This window comes from Centruroides vittatus, unplaced genomic scaffold (assembly GCF_030686945.1).
Source record: "Centruroides vittatus isolate TY-2023 unplaced genomic scaffold, ASM3068694v2 scaffold_435, whole genome shotgun sequence".
Classification (NCBI taxonomy): Eukaryota; Metazoa; Arthropoda; class Arachnida; order Scorpiones; family Buthidae; genus Centruroides; species Centruroides vittatus.
Genome location: NW_027122708.1, coordinates 4925662 through 4951045, shown reverse-complemented (window position 1 = coordinate 4951045; position 25384 = coordinate 4925662). Strand labels below are relative to the sequence as shown.

The window sequence follows — 25384 nt, the reverse complement described above, 5'->3', positions numbered from 1 at the left end:
GTACTAAATTTCTGGCAATTGATGGTCTAGCATCACCTTTAATCCAGACAAAATTTTACGAGAGTGAACTTGAAATTCCCGCAACCACGGATGGCATTGTGAATAGGGCATGCTTATTTACATTGTTTATTTGTACTCATTAATGGTGATATCACAACTTTGTGATATTCTTAGTTTTGCTTAAATTTAACCATAGCTGTGGCTTCTAAGAGAGGTGAGAGTGTCACCATTGACACTCCCCAGTCAATCCAAGATACATTAGAACTGTTGAATAAAAATGACATGTTATTTTGGTGCATAAGTTGTGTGAAATCTATAGTATGGTTCATCAACTGTTTATGATATAAAGGACAATAATAAGGAAAGAGACAATATTTTTAATACTTTACAATATTAAATTCACAGAAGCAATCACAAAATTTTTGTGTCTTCTTTTAACGTCCTTTTCGCACTCAGGAAATAACTGTCTTTACGGCGGAGTCGACCTTCTTTTGTAGGCTACTCTTCCGCCTCAATATGTAAAACATGGTTAAAAATATCCCCAAGGCTTTTGGCACAATCATTAAATTTAATTTACAAAAAATATAATTATAATTAAAACATGCCAGGACAAAAAGACAGTTATTTCCCGAGTGCGAAAAGGACGTTAAAAGAAGACACAAAGATTTTGTGATTGCTTCTGTGAATTTAATATTGTAAAGTATGAATTTTGTCCTGGCATGTTTTAATTATAATTATATTTTTTGTAAATATTTTTAATATTTTGAAGCTTTACTTATTATTATATGTTACCACAGTTAGTTTGGTAAAATAGTTAATCTGGCAAGGCTTTGGAATCAAGAGTGCCAGAAATTCAATTGTATATAAGATTCGTGTGTATTTATGATTTAGAAAGTTTATATGGTGAAACCTCTATTAACGGATACTCCCAAATAGTGGATATCTCTACTTAATGGACGTTGTTACAATCCCCAGACCCTTGAAATAGGACATCTATTATATTTATCTCTAAATAATGGTTGCTGTTGTCCATAATCAACTTAAAAATGCAATGTCTTGCCTTCAATATTCTGAAAAAATTAATTATGTACAAAATATTTCAAAATGAAAAGAAAGAATTGGTTCAAATACTCTTTCAGACGACAAATTTTGACCATAGGCATCAAATAAAAACTGGTTTAAAATGGGAATAGGGGAGGAGGGCAGTTACAAGAAGTTGAACAATATTCTTTATTTGTTATCTATCATTTATTGTTATACATATTAATGTTATTAAACTTCTGTCTTATTGTTGGAATTAAGCTTATGATACCAAAAAATCTACAAACTAATCCAAAGTTATTCATTCATTTGACGAAAACTGTAGTATAGTAGTAATGAGAAAAAATCTTAAGATCATAAATGATATCATAAGTGCAAGAAAACTGAATAACTTCCCACACTTTAAATGGTCAGCAAATCGCCTTTATAATGCAACCTTTGAACTTTCATCAAACAAACACTGTTGTTGTGACCATTTTAACAGCTTTGTGGTTGCTAAAGTGTAATTTTTAATAAATCAGTTACTGAGAAAAAGCAAAAATGTTCAAAAAGTTACACCTACTTGATAACTACAAAGCAGACAAATCTCTATATTGATTTTTATTAGTTGCTTAGATCATAAATAACGTTATAAATGTAACAATTCCAAACATATTTCCCACCCCTTGAAGTGGATAGCAAATTCCTTTCATAACTCGACATGCAAACGAGATTTTTACATCTGAAAAAATAAATAATATATTGTATATATCTTTTAATTATATATTCTGTGTATACTATTCACATTACTAATGCCTTTAATGTACCTTTGAATAGCACACAAACTTCTTGGTCCCATTGGTGTCTGCTATTTGGAGGTTATACTGTGTGTGTGTGTGTGTGTATAATATTAATTAATAATAATAATTTTTTTTAAATAGGTAAAGATGTAATAGATCATATTCTTGAACATATGATAGATCAAACAAAAACAAGAAGGCAAGTAATTCGAAAACTTAAACAACTTGGAATTGTGGAAAATGCAAAACAACTGCGTAAACAAAAATCTGTTTCGTGAGTAATGTATTCTTATGTATTTTCATACTATTTTTATTCATAATGCTTTATGATGGAGAATCATGTTTTATTTACATCCACAAAAAAAAAGCAAAAACTTTATGATATTTGCAAGATAAGATAAATTATAGAAAATTTAATAAGAAAAACAGTGCTAAGTTAGTACCACTATCCGTTAGAAAACAAACTGGGTATTTGCTTTTAAATTATTCTTTGATCCAACTATCAAAAGCTTTATTACATTAAATTTAAAAATTACAAGAAATTAGAAATTATTCATGTTTTAATGCTTTATTAATTGATATTTTGTATTTATTGTATAGCTTGAAAAGAGACTGGACAGAAGAAGAAACAACAATGTTGATACAGCTATATGAAAAATATAAAGATTCAACGGGTAAAAAAATAATTTAATATAAATTATTTGTTATCCAGTATAAGGAGGAATTAGAATTTTGTAATTCTGGGAATAATGTATTTATATAATGGATACAACTATCCCCAATAATTACTTCAAATACCAAATGAACAGCTGGATTCCTTTATTGGGCTATTAAGGCTAAATAACCCTTAAGCAGTTTGGCAGGGGGCAGGCTACAATCTCTTGTTAAATGTAATAATTATAAATAAATTAATTAATTTAAATTAATTTTAGAATATTCTGGAAGAAAAGATAGGCTCCACTTAATTATAAATAAATTATTATATTTAACAAGAGATGGAGGCCTAACGTCCTGTCTCCTGCCAAATTGCTTAGTAATTATTTAGCTGTAATAGCCCAATAAAGGAATCCAGCTGTTTGTTTGGTATTTGAAATAACATTTTTAGTTTGATGTTATTAACTCATAACAAAACAAATTTTTACATGTAACTGAAAGTATTGTTAAATAGTTGTGAATAACTAGCAAAATAGTTTTAAATTTATAGAATGCTTACATTTCAATGGATATTAAATATCAAGAAAGGCAAAAAGTTCTGAAAGCTTTTCTTGGTGATCTTATAAATTTTTCTAAAATCATCATCAATTTTAATCAGTTTTTTAGTAACAGATGATTCTATTGTAGAGTTAGTATGAACAAAATGCTGAATTTTTTAGAAGTAAATATGAGATGGTGTGATAAGCAGAAGTTGAGGGTTTGAATTCCACTTCAGATGTGTATCTTTTCTTCCACAATTTAACTCAACATAGCAGTTTAATTGTCTAGTTTTAAATCATATTACATTGTTTAATCATTTATTAATTAGTCTTAAGATAATCTGGCTGTAATTTATTTAAATTTTTTACATTTATTTTATAAATTATTTTCCTGATATTTTTACTTTATTTAATTCTATTTTCTTTATGATTTAATGAAACAGATGTTATTGGTATCATTAGTCAAAATTTGTCTACAAAAATATCAAAATCTCGTATAATAGAAAAATTACTGGAACTAGGAATAATTAAAAACAAAAACCAAGTAAAAAGAAAAAAAATTGCAAGTTCTAAAACTGCTTCAAATGTTAATGTTAGTACATCAGCAGGTGAACAAAGTGAATCAGGTATATATTTAACTTATTTTTATGCATAAATTTCTTTTAAAATGTTTCATTTTTAATTATTTTATATATACAGTCAAACCTGTTTTTATGCGGGGGATAGGGACCGCATTAAAAAAAACGCATAAAAAAAATCTCACGAAACTTCACGAATGGCTGTAAATAATAGTTTTCGCAACACAATTAAAAAATATTTTTTTTATGCGGTCAACAGGGACCGCATAAAAGAAGTCTCACATAGAAAATAACTCAAAACCGTACGAAATAGAATTTATTGACAACAGATGTCAGCACTTGACTGCATCGTCTGGTCTATTGTCTGTTTTACATATTTTTGTCCAGTTGGTGTTTTGTTGACTTAAAAAGTAAATTATTTCATTTTTCGCATATTCATGCAATAATATTACTATAATAAGTGCATTTATGCTATAATAAGTTTATTTAGCTATAATAAGTCAACGTAAGACATGACGAATCGCACGAGACTAGTCGCCAACTATACCGCACAAATTAAAAATTCGCATTAAAAAAATCGCACAAATAAAAATCGCACATAAAAAGAGCACATAAAAACAGGTTTGACTGTATATGTTACTGTGAAAGACTGATATCTGGCAAATGTCAGCATTCGCACAGTTGTTTTGTGTATGTACAAAATATTTACAAAATATCATTATTTCTCACTTACTCCGGCAAATGTCAACATTCAGCATGCACTGATGGTGAATGTTGAATAAAAATATTTTTCTTATGTTAAGTCAAAAATGCAACTTTTTCATATATGGTATATGTCAAAATAGGAGATAGCTTAAGTAACAGCACATTTAAATAAACTGTTGAACCTAAGACAAACAGTATATTCTTAATCAGAAAAGAAAAATAATACCAATAGTAAACTTACACATAAATTATGTGATTAACGTCATAGAATCTTATTTATTGCAACAACTTAAACTGTAATGACACTTTGAATTGCACAAGACTCCCTGCTTTTACAACTGCATTTAGTGGTGGAACACTTCTTTTTGCAATTACAGTGTGTATAGCCTTGCCTTCCACTTCTCAAATTAATTGCAGCTGCTTCTCTCGGAGAAATCTTACCTTACCTAACCTAACATTGCACGCACCAACAAACCTTGCATAAGACCGACAAACAGCAGTGTTCGAGAGTATAACAAATAGATGCGGCTTTTAGTTTCAACTTCCACCAAAGCTTATCAGTGCTTGTCGACATACACAGGCTATTGTTCAAATGTATAATAATATAACCAAATATTCAGTCTTTCACAGACGTATTTTGTATGTGTAAACATTCACCGGAGAATATTGACAGTCTCTAATTTCGGTCTTTCACAGTGACATATATATTTTTACAAAATAAATTTAATTGATATATTAAACATGCATATAAACTTTAAATATTAAACTGTTGAATAAAAAGTAAATTTTAAAAGTAGTTGAATGAATCTATTTTGTTTCATTTCAGAAAGTTCTGATTCAGAAAATTTCACTATGGTAGATATTAATTCTGCTAAAGAAGCTTTGGATGCTGTTAAACCTTTAGGTTATATTTTAAAAAGTTTTATAGTTGTTGATGTATTAGTAATAGTGAAAAATGTTTATAGTTGTTTATACTTTTAGGTTTGAAATCTGCATTAACTTGGTTGAAAGAAATAATTCAAGATGAAATTAATGACAGAAAAAATGGTAATATAAAATTTTGTATTATAGCATATAAAATGAATTAGCTTTTTTTTTATTAAAATGTGCAGAATAATAAAAACAAAAACTGTAGATTTCAAATACAGTCTGGCCTGTGTATAATGAATGCAAAGGGAACCAAGTAAAACTTTGTAATAAACGACCATGCATTTATTTCTAATTTCCAAATGTGTGTGGCATTTTTCACTTAACCAAAATGCAGAAAACATTCAGCTTTGTATTTAAAAGAAAAAGATATGCAAACAAAAATGTTACTTTTAGTACAAGAGAAAGATCACAATGATCTCTATTTTTGTCTTGACAATGACAAAGCTTTTCATTTTCATCTAGTCTCAGTCGTTGTGGTCAAAACACATTGCAATAAGTTTGCACTGTCTCTTCTCAATAAGACAAAGTCAGTGTCTCCTCTTCTTTAGTTTATTGTTTGAAATCAGTCAATACAGCTGTCTGGATTGGACAGCCTCGAACCTAGATTGTGGGAATGGAATATGGTTCTGATTGTCTTGAAGTCTAAAAGACAAAGGAACTGATTACTCAAGTTGATAACCTGACTGACCTACTGTAGTTCTTTAATGAAAGCAAAAAGGGGTAATAAAGCTGCACTTTTGATTTGCTGCCCAGCATTAATCAGAGGCCTAAACATTTAAAGCGGGAAGAAGTCAGACTAGATTGCCAGAAAAACAAAAATGAACTTTTAGTTGGAAGGCTTAAATTCCTTTCTTAGAAGAATTTCTGTGATGTTCAGGTTTAAGTGATAAGATTGGCTTTCCCTTGTCTAATCTATTTTTGACATGGCTGCACATCAATGAGTGAAAATCTTTATTATGTCTGATATACCACTTTGTAACATCTGAATATTTTAGCATAGATTTAATATTGGAGATTCAAGGATATAGAGAAATTTTTGTATTAATTGAAACAAGATCAGTTATTATGATAATTAATAACAACTGATCTTGTTATATGTGGGCTTGACTGTACTTGTTACATCTACAGCATCTTCAGGAATAAGAGGAAAAATATGAAAATTTAAAACATTTCTATATGTGGACTAGTTTTTGATTTCAATGTTAAATCAAATGTTATAACTCTGAATTCTGCATTATATTAATGACTATTTTTCCCCCCAAATCCTAGATTCACTGCTCAAAGTTTTTTCCAAAAAATGTTTGTTTATTTATTTTGATTTAGACTGTACACTTGTTTATTACAGTCTCAGGACTAGGGTGAGTACATAAGCAATTATACTAAATATATATATATATATATATATATATATATATATATAATGCTAAGGAGAAGTTTAATTTAATTTTACAGGAAAGTCATCTTCTATATGTATTAATGTATTATTGCTTATGTACTCATTGTAGTCCTGACTATATATAATCTATTGGGTTGTTCGGAAAGTAATTTCGTTTTTTCATAGAAAAATAAACACAATATTCTTATAATAAATAAATATTTTATTGAATTATATATTGACCATTTTGGTCAAATACCTGTTGTCATTGTTTCTGGTAGTAGCATGATTTCACATTCATAAAAATTTTGATCATTGTTTACGAAAAACTGATCCAAGTGATTTTTGACATTGTCATTTCAAGTAAATGTCTTACAGTTAAAAAAAATTTGTATAGACCGGAACAAGTAATAATCTGAGTGTGCCCGATCTGGTGAATATGGTTGGTGTGATAACACATCCCATCTAAGCTATAACAGTTTCTGACGAGTTACCAAACTTGTGTGAAATTTGGCATTATCATGGTAAAACACTGCACTTTGTTTATTGATCAATTCTGGCCTTTTCTGTTTGATGATATTACTCAATTTGTTTACTCGATGACAGTACACTTTTGAATCAATTGTTAAATTGGTAAAAGCTCAAAAACAAATTTATTTAAAATCCAACCATAGAGAGCATCTCTCGTTAATAACGTGTGGAACCCATATATCGAGCTTTGAAACGAAACCAATTCGTTTTATGTAATAATAAACGGTTCAATTTAACAGATTTAATCTCTTAGTGATTTCACATGTTGTTATAAGGCAGATTGCTTCAATCACTACCTTTATTTTGGCTTCAAATGGCCATCCAGAATGTGGTGTATCTTCGATATTAAAATTGCCAGAACGCAATTTTGTAAACCAGTTTTGGCACTGTCTTTCTCTCAACACATCTTCTTCAAACATGTACCACAAGTTTTTTCTTGTTTGAACATCATTTTGATTTTTTAGTTATAAAAAAGCAAAATATACCGAAAATGATGCTTTTGATTTTCCATATTTGATGGGTCACCGAAAAAAAAAACAATTGTACAGAATCAAACAAAATTTTTTACAAATAAGCCTTAAAATGTCAGCTGTCGAAGTATATAATGAAAATGTGGTTTAAAATAAAATTGGCTGGTAAAAATACATCTAATTCCTCTAGTAATAAAAAAACGAGATTACTTTCCAAACAACCCAATAAATTGAAATAAACATTCTTTGAAAAATACACTTTTAGCAATGACTCAACAAGTGGAAATTAATATTAAATTACAACAGGTAATAATTTAAAACTTAACATATAGTAGAGTTGTAGAGTTCATCAGAAAAATGTAGAGCTTATTTCTCAAAATAAAAGAAACTTTCCAGTTTGTTGTTGTTATTAAATCTATTATTTAAAGATAGAATATATTGAACTTTTTCCAAATTTAAATTTTATTAATAACTTTTTAAGTTTTATAGATTGAGTGTCTAATTTGTTTTTAAATCTTTTTAATTTTGTAGTTCAGAATTTTTAGATTAAATATGTTTATATAAAGTTATTTGTTTACTTATTATTATGGTCAATAAAAATTTTTATAAAAGTAAACTTTTGTTTTTTATTACTTTCATTTAAAAATATTTATAAAACATAGTTAAGATTTATAGTCTGTTGTGTTCTGACAAAGAACCAACTTGCTTTGAAAACATTTTATTTTTTTTTACTTATGGAAAGAGTGTTTTCTAGGTGATATCGAATCCGTACCCATTGTTCCTATTAATAATAATCATTATACAGCTATGGAAAATGATGAGTTTTTGCAGTTATTAAAGACATTTGGTTTTGTACCTCCTGCATCAGAACAAGTAATTGTTATAGCTTTTTCTTTCATTGATGATGATAAAATTGACATTAACCTATTTATATTTATAATTTTATATGATTAGGAATCATTCTGGCGTATTCCATCAAATTTGGCAACTAGGCAGTTAGAAATGAATTTAGAACTACTTAACAAAGAAGATAATGGAGATGATGATATTATTTCGAGTCAAAACAATGAGTAAGTTTTCATTTTTATTTCCAAATACTATCAGTACATACAAAACAAACTATTATTTTTATTTAGAAAAATCCAAAGAATAATTTTCAGAATTTTCTAAATTATCAAATTTCATTTATAATGATATTTAGAAATGGGCTAGACTTCCCAGGAAGAATGTCCTTTTATTTTAACAATGAAGAGCTAAAGGTGGTACAAGAAATTAAGTTCTTAGGAATTATTTTAACACTATCTTTATCCTTCAAAAAACAGATTAGAATGAGCATGGTTAAAGCTAACAATTTAATTAACAACATGGTGAAACTGTTTTCAACGATTAAATTAAAGAATATTCATGTTTATTTTGAGTTGTTTAATTCTATTATAGTGAATGCTACTAGCTATGCCTCTCTGATTTGGAACCTTACTAAATATCAGAAGCTGGATATTATTCAGAACAAGTTTATATGCAAGACATTTACGTTAGAGTATAACTTACCTGGTAGCGTGCTCAGGCTGGAACTGAGTAGGTTTAAATTGATGTGCAATTTTTATAAAAAGATATATTAAATTCCTTTTTAAGATTAGAGATGGTGGAAACCTACTGGCTATATTACTGAGGCAATTATACCACAAATCAATGATGAATGAGCAGTATAGAAATTGGGAGGGTCAATTATCTAAAGTACTCAATAGTTATGGGTTTTCTATACAACCATTTATGGAATTGTCTGAGATAAGTGAAGAGTTAAGTACTCAACTGGTTCGAAACATATTGGAAATCTCATTGACTCAGAATGTGGAAATTGCTGGAGTGGTATGGCACAATCTTGGAATATCCATATAATAACCAGCTATATGTTAACAAACTTACCCTTCAATATTAAAAAATTCTTTATTCAACTTAGACTTAATAAACAGGTGATAATAATTAATAACAAATTTTACAAATATTCCAATAGTGTCTGTCCTAGATGTAATGACAATTTCTCAAAATTTCATTTGTTTTGTAAATGTAAAAAGGCTAGTGGATTAAGACATTGTTATGATCTTCACTCTCTAGATAACTTTATCGGAAAATTCAATGTATGGTTGTTTCATTCAGCAAAGATTGAAACAATTTATAAATTATATAATTATGCTAATAAATTTGTTATGACCATGTGAGTGATGAATAAGGCAAATAGCTTATCTAATGGCAATTAAAAATTATTGCTACTGAAATTGGATATATTGTATATTAAAGCCATCGGAGATTTACTATTGTTGTGTGTTAATAACAACACCCTGTTGTAACATGCAATAGCCTAATACGAATAAAGCTTTGATTGATTGATTGAATCTCAACTCTACTTTCTTCCATCTTTTCTGAGAATTATTTCCTGTACATCTCTCAATTCTGTATTTTCTTCCACTCCCACTTCCTTACCTTATTGATGTTCATTGATAATTCTAAGGCTATATTCTTTATTGATTTTTGCAGAATACCATTTATTAAAAATGATGAAAATATCATTTTTAATAGTAGTGATAATAACTACATATGAACTTATATTATTATTGAATTGTAGTAGTTATTGCATTTGATATATTTTTTTAAATTCAGAAAAAATGAAGCTAGAGAAATAAATTCTCCAGAAAGCCAGCATAATGACGACGATGGTGCCCAAGAAGAAGCAGAAGATGAAATTAGTCAAGTAAATGAAGTGATATGGAAAGAAGATTCAAAAAGTCAACTATCAAATGAATTCAGAAGATACTTGGATTCAGTTGGTAATTAGATGACAGATAGTTTAAATAGAGATCAGCAACCTATATATTACATATTACATATTATTTAAAGGATAAGAAAAATATTGCTATAGTTGAATCAGAAAAATGAAATACAATGATTAGTATGTGAACCGTGGGGGAAGAGCGGTGAACTCTGGCCCATCTTATTGGCGTCGCGTCAGATGCCTTAAGGTGTAGGCGAGGTCGTTGATACGGTGTCGGCAATACATGAAGGATGACACTCAGCTAAGCATAATGATAACATATTTAATAAACAAAATTAGAAGTTCGTACAAAATGAAAGATATATGGGTAATATAAGATACAATATACAAAGCGAAATGCCATTGCGGTTTCAGGTGGTCCGACCTATCCACGGTTCTATTTGGGGAGTTAATATTAGTCTCTCCTATAAACTATTATAACCGAGAGAGAGTTTACATCAGCCTATAATTAATTACATTAGAGAGGTAATTACTTACTGCAGTATAGAAGTAATTACCTCTATACTGCAGCGATCAAGTCCCGAGAGGTCCTTGGGTAGGAGAATGGAGCGGTGGTCCGAATAGAGTTACAGGTCAGGAGGCTTCCTTTGGACGTTCGCCCTGATGCTTGGGTGCGACCCCCTTTTGTGTGTGTCCCACTGGGAACTATCAGGGGGAGTTCTGATGTAATCTGTTCTAAGTTCAATCTGGGTCTGGGTGTTATTTATACAAACTGTCAGAAATCGAACATTTTGACAAATTCTTGCCATTTTCTATCCGGTATTGTTACTCATTTTACCTCATAATTGTGATAGCAGCTGTCAAACAATCAGAATTAATTGCCAGTAGTGACTAAGGTCAGGGTTTGTATTATAACAACCTTAGTAATAATTGTTAAAAACCAATCAGATGTCCATCCAATTTATCTGTTAAGAAATTGAGAAATAGGATGTGTGTGGGTTTTTCCCACTTTGTCATCTTTTCCCTGTTTGACCGTTTGTTTGCCCCTTTTTCCTGGGGGGGTATTAGAATCAGATTGGAATATTACTTTAATTGAATTAATTGATTAACTTAATTGCTCCCTCTTCAGATTCTCACACTAGTTTCTATGAAGGTGCTTCAATTTTTCCATTGGTGGGTCATTCATTCTTAGCCTGTTGTGTTGTGTTAAGCCTTTTAAATTTTTTTATAACTTGAGCTCAGATAATTAATACCATATTTCTTGTTAATAATCAAATTATTTCAGAAATTCCTGTAATATCAGCTGTTTGATTTGTAGTTTACAGGTATACTCAAGTTATACATCGTTTGTCAAAAAAGTATATGGAAAAATAAAAATCAAGTTTAAGTCATTTTATTCGACTTTACATCCGTCCGCCACAAATATTGAAGTCGTAATATCACTAGAAAAGCGTTAAAAGCACGTAAAATCATATTAAAATGTGTAAATATACAGTAAATCTTAATATAATAATCATAAATCCTAGAGAACAAAACATGTAAACATCTGTGTTTCTGTGTTGTCATCTTATTTAGTGGTCTTTAAGTGCTCATTATTGGCGTTTTCCACTATAGTTTTGACTTACGTCGTAACTGCACAAGTAAATTCGACTTACGTCGCCTCTCCTGGAACCAACTACTGACGTAAGGCAAGGTATACCTGTATATCTTAACACTTTTTGAAAATTTAAATGCCTTGAATACATATTTTTTACTTGTTTATTATTTAAATTTTTCATAATATTGATGTAGTTTATTTATTAAAAAAAGAGCCTGTTTTCATTTTTTGTAACACTTATGAATATAAATACAATTAGTGCCATGACTACTAAAGAAGTTTGACAATCCAAGAAAATGATAAAGTAAAAAGAATTAGTCTTTTCTATGGGCAGCTGAGTAAACATTATTTTTATCATAACACTACCATATTAAATAGATGTCCATTAGGGTTCTTCTTTCCATAGCCATTTTCTAATGGGTCCAGTTGTGGTTCCAGGACTTATTAGAAAACAGCTATGGAAAGAGGAACCCTAGTGAACACCTATTTAATATGGTAGTATTATGATAAAAATAATACAAAAAAAAAAAATATATGAAAATGATTATAAGCTAAACAATAATGTAATCAATTGCTAATTTATGGTTATAGATTTAACACTTTGTTATTAATTTTAAAAAATACAAAAATTTTTTATTCTAAAAATATACTTGTTTATATCATTCAAATACTCTCTCTGAAAAGCTACTCTTTTACACTCATTTATTATTTCTAAATTTACTGACAGCAATTCTGCTGTCATATTACATTTAAGGATGTCTTTTTTTTTTAATTTTGATGAATGAGAATTTTATTCCAGCAATGGAATTTGCTAAAATTCCTTTATCATCAGTGCAGAAATCATTTTCAAAAATTTAATCTTGTTTGCTTAGTGAATTTTTTTATTTATGAAGGTCAGTTAGAAAGTAGTTCTCCTGTTTTGTTTCTCTTTTATTTTACAAGAAAACTAACTGAAATTTACACAGCATGTAGCCACAACTTTTCCACACGATAAAAACCACTGTCCATTGGAACATGGAATAATGTTCCAAATATTATGCTTTTAAAGATGGTCTTTCCATATACTAAATGAAATGTTTATAAAATGCATGTTTTTTTTTTCTTGCTTTGTTCTGACTTTAAGCTGATTTCCAATATTGTAGAAGGAAAAGATCTGTTATGTCTAATTTTAAAAAATTAAGTAATTATTTAAATTATGTTATTTTATTTTAGAAAAAATGATAATTAAATTTATTCTTTGTAAAAGATGCTAACCAGGTTGTAAAGGTGAAATTTAGACATTTCAATTTTTTTCTAGAAATGATTGGAAAAAAATGTTCTAGAACATTTGATTTGGGTATATAAGTAGAGTAACAAAAAGGTATTTCATCACATATTTCATTCGAAATAGATGCATCAGCAATGTCTGACAATATGAAACTTTCGAAAGAACGAATTCATGTGCTGTTGGCTCTACATTTCAAAAGTGACCACAAAGCCCCAAAGGCTCGTGATTTCATTTGCAAAGCATTTGTTAAAGTGCTCTTGGGTGAACAAGGTCAACCAACAATGATCTATGTTTGTTTGGTGTCATCAAAACGGAGCTGCTTCCAACCAATATCACTGTTACAATAGAACTCTACTGTGAACAATTAGATTGTTTGAACACCAAAATCAAAGAATTTCATCCAAAAATTGACAGTCTGATACTGCCACAATGTGCCAGCACATAGAGCAAAGGTGACCTTTGAGAAGCTGGCCAGTCTGGGTTGGGATGGGAGGTTCTGCCTCATCCACCTTACAGTCCCAGATTTGGTGCCAACTGACTATAGTTTATTTTGTGCCCTGCAGAACCATTGCCAATATACTTTCTTCGACGACAATATCTGACACTCAAGACTGTTTTCAAAGAAAACCCCCAGTCATCCTATGCTGGTGGGATTAAAAGTTTGCAGCAAATGTGGCAAGATGAGATTGATATTGCTGGCTGAACTGTATTGTCAATAAAGATTTTCATTGTCTAAAGTTTACTTTTACAACCTGGTAATACTCACCTTATATTAAATGGGTCAATGTAGATTGCTTGTTCATTTTTGATTTATTGAAGTAACATTTGCTTAAATATGTTGAAATGTCCCTTTTTTTTTAATAGAATCTGATGAAGAACTTGAATTACCAAGAAAAAAATTTAAAGGAAGAATAATTGAAAGTGATGAAGATGAATAATCATTATGTATTTCTTCTTGACATACATTTTATATTATATTTTTAACTTAACATATACTGTAATTATTTTTTAAATTATAAAACAAAAAATTGTAGTTCTTTATATAAAATAAACTATTATGGAATTTTTATTATAATGCACATTAAATTTCAGAATTAGGAAAAATTCTTTTAAATCACAAATTTTTTTCAGTCAAATAACAACCTTCAGCATTTTTCTCATTGAGTAGTATATACAAGTAATAAATGAGAAAATATCTCGGTATCTAAAATATAGGCCTCTCTAAGATTTTTGGATTTATTGACTATTATTATACACCTGTATCATCAAATTATGATTACTACTAAAACTGATTATAAGTAAAATATCCAAGTAGCATCTCAGCTAAGCCTATAGACATTAATTGGAAAAATTCACCAAAATGCAGGGAAACCATGTTTGCAAAGAAACCAAGAAGTGAACTTGTTTTCTTTGTTTCCAATCAGCTCCGTCACTCATTGCATTGCTGCCTACTTACGTAGTTATGCACTTTCAGTAAGGACAAGTCAATCTGGGTTACCAAACCACAGTTTTGATTTTTCACAAAGACCAAAACCAAAACAGAACTTCAAAAAATTACTTTTATTTCAAAACCTTTTTGACATAAAACCTTTTAAACATGGATGATACGTTCCTAGACGACAAAGTGCTAAACGAGGTCATTTTAACACAGAGTATATAGGGATAGGGGAACACGTGACCAAACATAAACAGATTTTACTTTAATTTGCATAATAATAACTTAAAATTAAAGTAAAATCTGTAAAAGTTTGGTGATGATAACCGAAATCATTGATCAAATTGTAGCAAATGATCTAGATTTTGAAAGGAGTGTAAAAACAAGACGGGGCATTTTGGATGCAATCTCCTGCTACCGACATTTGCTTAACAAAAGAAAAAAAAAAACAGCAACATTTATGTGAAATAACTCAAACATATGCACACAGAAATGTAAAGTTCATTTATTGTGATGAAGGTTCTGAACTCTTCTGAAATTTTTTGTTTTTTGCGATGAAATCATCTAGTGTCATTTGTTGCTGCTTTTTTTTTTCTTCTTTTTTTAAGCAAATGTTGGTAGCAGAAGATCGCATCCAAAATACCTTGTTTTGCTTTTACACTCCTTTCAAAATATGGATCATTCGCTACAATTTGATCAACGATTTTGGTTATCGTTTCCAAACTTTTACTAATGAAATCTGTAAAGAAATTTTTTGGGTTTTTCGTTTTCAGAATCTCTATTCTCCAGTTCTACATGCATTCCTTGTTCTGCCAGCTCTTGAAGATTGTCATTAGTAAGGCTCTCACCAGAAACCTGCAGTAACTCCTTAATATCCTGCTCGTCTACATCTCCTAGTCCTGCTGTATCGATTAGGTTGACAATTTGGTCAACTTAATGATACAGCAATAGTCGCTTCTCATTGAGAATTCTTGGATACCTTCAGCCATAACTTCTTCCACATTTTATTCATGCATTTATCAGTTAATTTTTGCCAGGTGAAGTTGATATTGCATATGGCATCCATGATGTTATATTTTTATCAAAATTGCACCAAACAAATATAGATTTAAGAAAAGTACAGCCCTACAACAAATTGACACCTTTTGCTGATTGGTTCTTGTTCAAGAATAATTGTATTATATACAAAACAATGAAATGTGGCAATAATTTGAATCAGTGTAAATTTTGAGCTTTTTTTTAGGCTTCAAGCAGACCGCATTATATCAAATCAGCGTTAGACAGGGCAGCATTAAATGGAGTCTTACTGTATTCACTTGTTCCCTACATTAAAACTTTCTGAATCATCTTGATTAAATTAGTCAAATGGAAGTTTTATCATCATCAAATAAATTTTTTTTCATATTTTTCAGATTTATTATAAAATAGAGTTTTTGATTGACTTTATTATTATTAAAGTGTATCTTTTTGCAAAAAACTGGTACATTTCTTTGTGCAATTTTTTTCTGAAAAATTGTTTATCATCGTTGCCTTTTTGCATATTTGGATGTTAAAAAGTCCTATTTTTAGCATGGCATATAATTACGGCATTTGTGGCATCAATGATAACTGAAATTTTTTATTTCTATTAATCAAGGTGTTATATCAAGTTTATAATAGTTACAAGAACACTTTAATTTACGCATTACCTTAATTTACCAGTTTAGTATCGTGTGGAAAATTATACAGTGGGCTTTATTTGTATGATTTAATTTCAGTTTTTTAAACTAGGTAGTAGTGATTATTGTTTTATTTTGTGCACTAGTGTGCAATAATTTTTGGAAGAATTTTATGTCCTGAAAAGATTGACAGGGATGCAGAATAAACTTATGATACCATTATTAGTCAACTTACTTTTACAAAAATTAAATAAAAATACAATAAACTATCATACTGAGGCACCACAAAATGTTATAAAATTTTTATAATGTTAAAATTTGACATAGCGTGCCTAGAACCAAAAAGGTTTGGGAATCACTGGGCTAGAGGTCAGCTTTACAAATTTATAAAATGGAAAAAATTTCCCCATTTTTTGATAAGTTTTTTAATGCAGTTACAGGCTAAAATTAATTAGGTTTTAATTAAGTATATTTTAAGACTATTTTGGCCCACTTTTGCAGTTTCTGGATGTTCATTTGCATTAATCCAGGATTCAACAAACCATAGTTGGTTGAAACCTGGAGTAAGGCAAAGGGTGTATATTCAGTTCTATACATTTATTTCCCAGATAAGCTGACTTAGTAAAAAATTAATTTTATTTGTACAAAATTTAAGCAAAAGCAACTAATCCAGGCTCTATTTTGGCTTATTATGCAAATATAATTATTCTATTTTTTACTTCCATTTCAATGGTTTAAAATTTATTTATTTTGCCTTTTTCTGAAACAGTGCTACGTTTTATTTGTTAATCTTTACTACACAACTAGGTGCACAGGTAGACACTAGGATTTTTTTACATCACTCTTTATTCTGCAATATCTTAGACACCAATATGCATTTCGGACATACGTCCCTCATCTGTCAGCTTTAACTTAGACATTTAGCATAATGGTGCAAACTATTATACACACTTTTAAAACATACATATATACACTGTTATAATCATCATGACTTACTACTGTATGTTTGAGTGCTGTAAAGAAACTGGTAATACTGTTTAATGTTGAGTGCTGTTTAGTCGTGAAGATTTTAACAGTGTATATGTGTATGTTTTAAAAGTGTGTATAATAGTTTGCCCCACTATGCTAAACGTCTAAGATAAAGCCAACAGATCAGGGGCATATGCCCAAAATGTGTATCGGCATCTAGGATATTTAGGAATAAAGTGAGATGTGAAAAAAAGCCTAGTGTCTACCTGTGTACCTACGGTAGTGGCCAAAAGTAGAGCTACCCTTGACATATGTTTAAAAATGCGACCTCTATTTGTTTACCACCTACTATATAATTAATATTGTGATAATTGAAAAGAGCACATAAAAAAAAGAGTCAAAATACTCAATTGAGTCAAATACATTTTATTTTAAATCTGATTTACAAAAGAAAAAACGAAGTTTTTATATTTTACACTGTGACAAAAGTAGAGCTACCAAAGGAAGTATGCAGACTTGTCCAGTATTTTTAGAACAATATATTAGTTTTTGTGGCATAATCAGAGCTTCTGATCACTGCATCACATTTACATTCCATTGAATCAACTAAGTTGTCAAGCAGTGATTTGGGAGTCTCATACCATGCTTTTTGAGTGATAGACCACAATTCATCTGGATTTGAATATGTACGCTGGTGTATACAGTGCTCAACTTCATCCCAAAGATATGGGGTTTAGGTCTGGTGATTGGGCTGGCCATGTCATAAGATTCACCCTTTTCTGTTAAAACCATTTACCAAATTTGCTGTGTGCTTTGGATCATTGTCCTGTTGAAAGATCCATTTCTTTGGCATTGAACAACGTGCATGAGGAAGCATTTGATTCTGCAATATGTCCCGATAAACGGTTTGATCCATTATTCCATTAATTCTATGAATTGGACAGATTCCTTTTGCAGAGAAACATCCCCCTACCATTATGCAGCCACCACCATGCTTTATTATAGGAACTATATACCTATACAACTTGTCATCATGTTCACTGGTTGTCTGACATATCGTATACCATCACTAGAGAAGACACTGAATTTAGTTAGATTCATCACTCCATAACACCTTGGACCATTTTTGTTCGGTCCAAGTGATGTGTTTATGTGCAAACTCTAATCTCAACTTTTTGTTTTTTTGCAGAGATGAGTGGTTTCTTTGCTGGTCCTAAACTAGTCAAACATCTTCGTACAGTCCTTAAGCTTATATCTGGGTTACCCACTTCATGTTTTTTATGTGAAGCAGTCAAACAAGGGTTTGCTGCACTCATATGCCTGATCAAACAATCCAATTGTGGTGGTGTTTTTCATGGTCTATCTGACTTTCTGGCAGAAACAATGGTCCCATATATTTGAAAACACTTCATCACTTTCGTGACAAGTTTTATGCACATTAAAGATTTTACCAATTTCAGTAAAGGTCTTTTTTTTCCTTCAAATGCATATCTACCATTCTTTTATATCATTTGATAATTGTATTCCTCCAGATAATGTTGCATCACATCTATGTTCCATTAGTCAACTGTGATCAGAAGCTCTGGTTATGCCACAAAAACTAATATTTTGTCCTAAAAATACTGGATAAATCTGCGTACTTCCTTTGGTAGCTCTACTTTTGTCACAATGTAAAACGTAAATCAGATTTAAAATAAAATCTATTTGATTCAATTGAGTATTTTGACTCTTCAATTATCACAATATTAATTATGTAGTAGGTGATAAACAAAATAGGTTTTAAAAATGCAACCTCTATATCAAGGGTAGCTCTACTTTTGGCCACTACTGTAATTGTGTGGTAAAGACTAACAAATTTATTTATTTGTTGTCTTGAGCAAAACTTTGGCCTAAATTGCTGGATTATTTCTCAGCCTATATAATAGATAATTTTAGAACAAACTCAGATATTTAATTAATTAAAAAAGTGATTGTTAATCTCTACAGAAAAATAAATTTAGTTTATAATGGCTAAATTGCAACAATCAATTATTTATTGTGATATCATCACAATGCTGGGCTGCAATTTTTAATATATTTTAAATTAATTAAATTAAATTTAAAATATATGCTCTCACCTCAAATTAGTACTGTAGTGACTTGCCCCTGTACATCACTTTACATTAGCAATTGAGTCGTACCGATCGTGTATCTAACTCCTTTTAAAGGAAAAGTTTTAAATTGAAATCACTTGACTTCTGATTTGCATTGGAAGTTCGTATATAGTTAATCAGGACCTCCTGTCCCTAAACTTTCTATATCTGGTCTTGACTTTTGTGTATCTAACTCCGTTTTCAAGATTAAGGACGGACAGACGGCCAGGCGACAGTGGCCATTTATAAGTCTACAATTTTTTCAAATTGCAGCCCAATTAAATTCATTTAGAAAACTCAAGAAGAAAACAACAACATAGAACAATGCCTGTCCCAGATGATATCACAAAAGTAATCTGGCAGTTCAGGTAGTATATTTTATATACTCAAAATTTATAAAGGAGGCCATTCATGTAATCCTCTATGTAAACATGTCATTATCCTGTCATAACAAAATTTTATCCAGTCACAGCATTTTCATAACAGTATCATATACAGGAAAATGTATATGATACATGTCTGAAAAGGTTTAAGTTTTACATACAATATTGCTGTTTCTTCTACAGCAAATGCCAGGAATGTCTCCACAAGGCCTCAAAATCTGGGTAGCATAGTCCAGAGATAGATATGAGCCAATTGGACCATAGCTAAGTGAGCAATGGTTAATTTGGCAATAGAAATTTAACAATTTTTGCACACTTAGCAAGCATACAATTTGGCATTTTTTTTTTATATTGGTAAAATATATATAATTAGGATAGAGAAAATATAACAATATTTTATGGTATTGCATATAATTATGATATGAAGTAGGAATTTACAATAAAAATTTTGTTACATTAAAACAAAAAAAGTGTATGAAATTAACAAACATAGTTACGTGTTACATAATTACAAAATTATTATTAAATGAACTTAAAAACTAGTTTTTCTTTATTTTAATATTGTGCAATTATACCTTTTTGTTTTTAAATCATTTTTGGGCCACATTTTTAACTGTTCTTTCTTAAGTGATTCTACAAATTTTGATATGATACAAACAAAAATATTAACTAGCTGATTCATTTTTTACATGGGAAATTTCAATATAACTTCTATTCAATTTTATAATTCTACACAATAAAAATAAACAATTATAAAATTTGAAAAATCTTGCTTATGTTTAGATCTTTCTGTTAACTTGTTTCTCAAAAGATTATTATTTAAATTTACCAGATTTTAATCTATAGAAAAGAATGGTGATCTTAATAAAAACAATAAATTTTTTCTTTGTCTATTATTTTGTCACCCAATTGGTGATAGCTCAGTTGACCATGTCTCCTGGAGAGCTAGCAGGAAAGATTTCACAGATTATGCAATTAGAAAAGAAGTCTTCCAAAGACTAGAACATCTGTGAGCAAGCAGTAATGCCATCTACTGCAAAGTGGAAATGCAGGACATACAATTTACAGGTCTTGTATGCAATGCCATACATATAATTTTAATGTCATTACAAATTTCTGACTGCACAGTAACTTCTCAGACACCCTGTACTAACCAGAAAACTGTTAAGTTAGTGAGAATGATAGTTTAATTGTACAAAATAACAGAATTCACAAAAAACGTTTTACTGCAATACAATAAATTTTACATATACAGTATTTTAACTTTTGAAAAATTTTTTAAAAGTTAAAAACTACATAAGGGGTGTAAAATGATATTGTTACATGATAAAGATTAAATTTACAGCATATAATGTTTTGACACTAAAAATGCATTTACTACCAAATATATACACAGATAATTCTAATTTTATTTCTCGTATTAAATCACAGTCTTACTGCATTTTCTTAAAATGCTTAATGAACAAATGAATCAATAAGAGCAGTCTCTGAACTTAGCCAATTCAGTCTATCAAAGTTTATCTGCTATATACCTATATAACTTGTCATCATTAGCATTGTAAGTTAGTTTTGAAAATTTTAAAATAATATATATTATTTAAATGTATGATATAGCACATATCTTAATTAATATTGTATACATATCTTAGTAGTAATTAATCATTATTATATAAACACTTTATAAATTAGTATTTTTTTTTTTTTAATTTTTGATTAATTCTATAAAGATAATTTGTACAAAGTACATAATCTTGTTTTATTATAAAAATTTCATTATTACAAAGAATTTAGTTATAACTTTTATCTCTCAAAAATCAGACACGACTTCTGCTTTTAAAGTCAAACATGTAACTAGACAGCTGTGAACTTGTTAACAAAATATCAGCATATCAAGGCTAATGTTGTCTGTCACGATTTTGCCCTTTGTAGATGTATTTTTCTCAAGAAGTCAGCATCATGAGTGAAAACAATATTCTGACATGTACTACCAATGATAAATTTAGAATGTTGACTGGATTTGAATCCATATCCACAACAACAATGGCTGACATCGCACAACACTGAATTCTTCTAAAAACAATCATGCTTCACAAAGTTGTTAATGATTTGTGTATATAAAAAGAAATGTTACAATTAATTTTTATTTCAAGTTTAAATTGTTCACTTTTGCTGATCATTTTCAAATAATTATAAATTGTTCCAAAATAACTGAACACTAATACTAAACAAGTTCTCTCCAGATATTAATTAAATCTGATAATACCCAATTCAGTAGGTCTGACAAGTTTCAATACTGATAAAAACGACTTTTGTTTTGTTTTGTTGATTTTTTAGTCTCTCTTGGTCACCACTAACAAGAAAAAGGAATAAAATGCCTTTTTCGCATTCGATAGATTTTTTCCTACTAAATATTGGACATATTACTGCTCTCTAAGGTGTTAATCTAACGTTTTTCTTATAGTTTGATGATCACTTTAAGAGGCTTTTGTTCCTGATATTAGTATTAAAAATCTTATTGTCACAACCAACAATAAAACTTTACACAGTAGTACTTGGTTCCAAAATTTTAATATTCATTACATAATTAACAAAATTCTTAAGCCTTCTTTAAATCCCTAAAATGCCATTAATGTACTGAAATTTTATACTTCAATTATTATGAAACAATGGAGAAATCAAAATACCCAAATATTATATACAATATTCGGGTATTTTGATTTCTCCTATATAGTAAAAACATACAGTCAACTGCTGATTTATAAGCTTTATAGAGAGTATGTGGACTAGTATTTTGAATTCCATAGTAAATCCACAAATTACTTGAAAATATGCTAGCAATACAGACACTATACTATGTTTCAATATGACATAAGGGAACTAAACAAAGTGTACAGTATAATATGAAAAATATAGCTCATTACCAATCACAAAGACTACTTGTTTAAAAACTACACAAGACCATTATAAATAAAAATTATGTAATGTAATTAAAATTACTGTAATTGTAACCATTAAAATTTTATAAAGTACAGTACATTAGCCTAAGAAATCAACACTTTACTAAATTTAACTAGACATCCACTATCAAGAATAATATTATGACTTTTGTGTTCCTGCTGTCACTGATCACAGTAAATCTGCCCTGCTAAATGAGGACTTGACTGTAATGAACTCATAGGTTCTGATGCAAATTATAATATGTCCATCTGACTATCTCTAAAAGATATTCAGCTTCATATTTTTTTGAAGACAATCCCTAAAAGATGAAGATCAAACATATTAATGTACAGTACTACCACACTGTTCTTGATTGAGTTGTCTAACATGTTAACAAGGTTTACATAAAATTTAAGATGTTGCTAATCACAAATCTTTTTCAATGTTTATATATTGATGATGATATTCAAATGCAGAAAATATAGTGTCTGCTAATGTTCAGCCCAATACAATAAATCAATACACAAATATTCTTTTTTGCCAATGAAATAAAAATATAAAAAATGACAACTTACAAAAGTCAGTTTATAACCACTATCAATTTTGTAAACAATATAATTTAAAAATTTTAATGCTACCACGGTATTTAAAAAAAACACATGAATCGTGCAATTGGATTATTTTACTTGTTATTCAGTACATAATAAAACATTTGCAGTACTATTAAAAAAAAATACTAAAAGAAATACTAATGTGTGGTTATAAAATTTATATATAATGGCTATTTTAAGGGACCATGTCGATTGTATGAAATCTTGGAAACAGATCGTGACCAAAAGTGATATTAACAAAATAGTTTACTCACTGTTTGCTTCTCTTGGCCCAGCTTCATTAGTACAGGTTCTATGGCAAAAGCCATTGGCATAAAGGAAAGCTGCCTTGAAACAATGTCCACAGACTAGTGAAGTTGAGGCCGAAGTTTTCATCTCCAAAATGTGAACGTCACTTACAAGATAGCGGTGTTCAACGTTCACGTTTTAGAGATGAAAACTTCTGCCACAACCTTGCTACTATTTAAATCCACCAACAGAGGGACTGGTTGTATTTTTAAACTTACAGAAATGGCACAAAATAATTCTTAAAAGACAATAATATTGACCAATAAAATGAAATGAGAATTAAGACATTTGTAGTTGACGACAAAAAGTTTTAGGTTGTTACTTTCCTGAAATCATTTGGTCCACATGCATGTTCACGATTTACAGCTTTTGTATATTTCAGCTTTTATAGAAGCAGGACAAGCTTCCATAATGAATATTCCTAATACAAGCTGCAGAAATGAGATTTCTGAAATCAGTTAAAGGATTCATAAGGCTAAACCAAGGGTCACAAAACTTTTTTGATTGTCGACCCCCTACAAGTTTTTGAAACCTCACATCGACCCCTACCAAAAAGTTTGTGTTACAAGCAAAACAAAGCACTTACTATTTTAACACATTTCTTTTAATTAAGCATTTTTTTCATTTATTGTATATTTGTTAATAATAATTTTTGTAACTGACAATCAGTGAGACAGATAAGCTTGATCCTTAGCTCCCCATTATCCTTAGCTTAAGCTTGATAATTGACCCCCCAATAATGTTATATCAACCCCTGGGGGTTGATATTGACCAGTATCAATAAATAAGCATAGATGGTCCATCATATCTAATTTGGTTTAAGTGGTCCATAGACTATTATTTTTGAGTACTATAGGTCTAATCCATAAATGATAACATTTACCCTCTATGTATTACAATTATCTAGTATTGATAGTTAAATTTAAATAAAACAAGAAAACTGTTTTTTGTTGCTAGTTTACTGATCAAAAAATAAAAAAAATCAACAAAATTACTGTTACATTGTCACAATGCCAACCTGCAATTTTTAGTCATATTTTAATTTATTTAAAATATATGCTCTTGATTTGAGTAGTGTCTTACCCCTGTACATCATACTTTTCCTATTAACAATGGAGTAATGTCAGTCATCTGTTTAACTCCATTCCGGAGAAAATGTTTTGATTAAAATATGACTTCCAGGGCTGCATTGGGCTGCAATTTGAAAATTGCAACCCAAAAACATAATGTAACATACTTTATCAGATAATAAAATTGAACATAATAGTATCTTGGTGTATGTCATTCTTGTCTTGTGATTGTTGATGAATTTTTATATATGAAATCTGATAATACCCAATTCAGTACGTCTGATAAGTTTCAATACTGATAAAAATGACTTTTGTTTTGTTTTATATGTAATAATGTCACTCATAAATGATTTTCTGTCATATTCTGAATGTAATCCTTTGGAGAATCCACACTTTTTTGTTTGGTCTCTTCCTATCATTTTCTAAATTTATTAAGCACAGTTTGCTTTATATACATGTATACCTTACACAGTAAGCTACAAAAACAAAAAATTATTTATTAAACTTTTATGTAATTCATGAGATAAATGGATTTTAAACTATCTATTTGAACATAGAAGCAATCATCATTATAGATTGTACTTTAATCTTAGAGACATTGTATTTGACAATACAATGTTTAAATATTTATTTTCTAAATTAAAAATAAATTTAACACTATACACACA

At 29.5% G+C, this 25384-nt stretch overlaps 1 protein-coding gene across 4 annotated transcripts in view; it reads left to right on the top strand.

The window, feature by feature from the left end:
* The window catches only part of LOC136989040 (protein timeless homolog), a 110263-nt gene extending 96001 nt beyond the window's left edge, over window positions 1-14262 (top strand). For all 4 annotated transcript variants that reach the window (XM_067287096.1, XM_067287097.1, XM_067287099.1 and 1 more), the window contains 9 exons: window positions 1962-2094; window positions 2421-2494; window positions 3457-3639; window positions 5123-5200; window positions 5278-5343; window positions 8357-8475; window positions 8557-8672; window positions 10258-10424; window positions 14098-14262. In XM_067287096.1, coding sequence (XP_067143197.1) covers window positions 1962-2094; window positions 2421-2494; window positions 3457-3639; window positions 5123-5200; window positions 5278-5343; window positions 8357-8475; window positions 8557-8672; window positions 10258-10424; window positions 14098-14171 — 1010 coding nt within the window. In that variant the 3' untranslated portion in view covers window positions 14172-14262. The remainder of the gene's footprint in view (window positions 1-1961; window positions 2095-2420; window positions 2495-3456; window positions 3640-5122; window positions 5201-5277; window positions 5344-8356; window positions 8476-8556; window positions 8673-10257; window positions 10425-14097) is intronic.
* Window positions 14263-25384: the final 11122 nt, after the last annotated feature.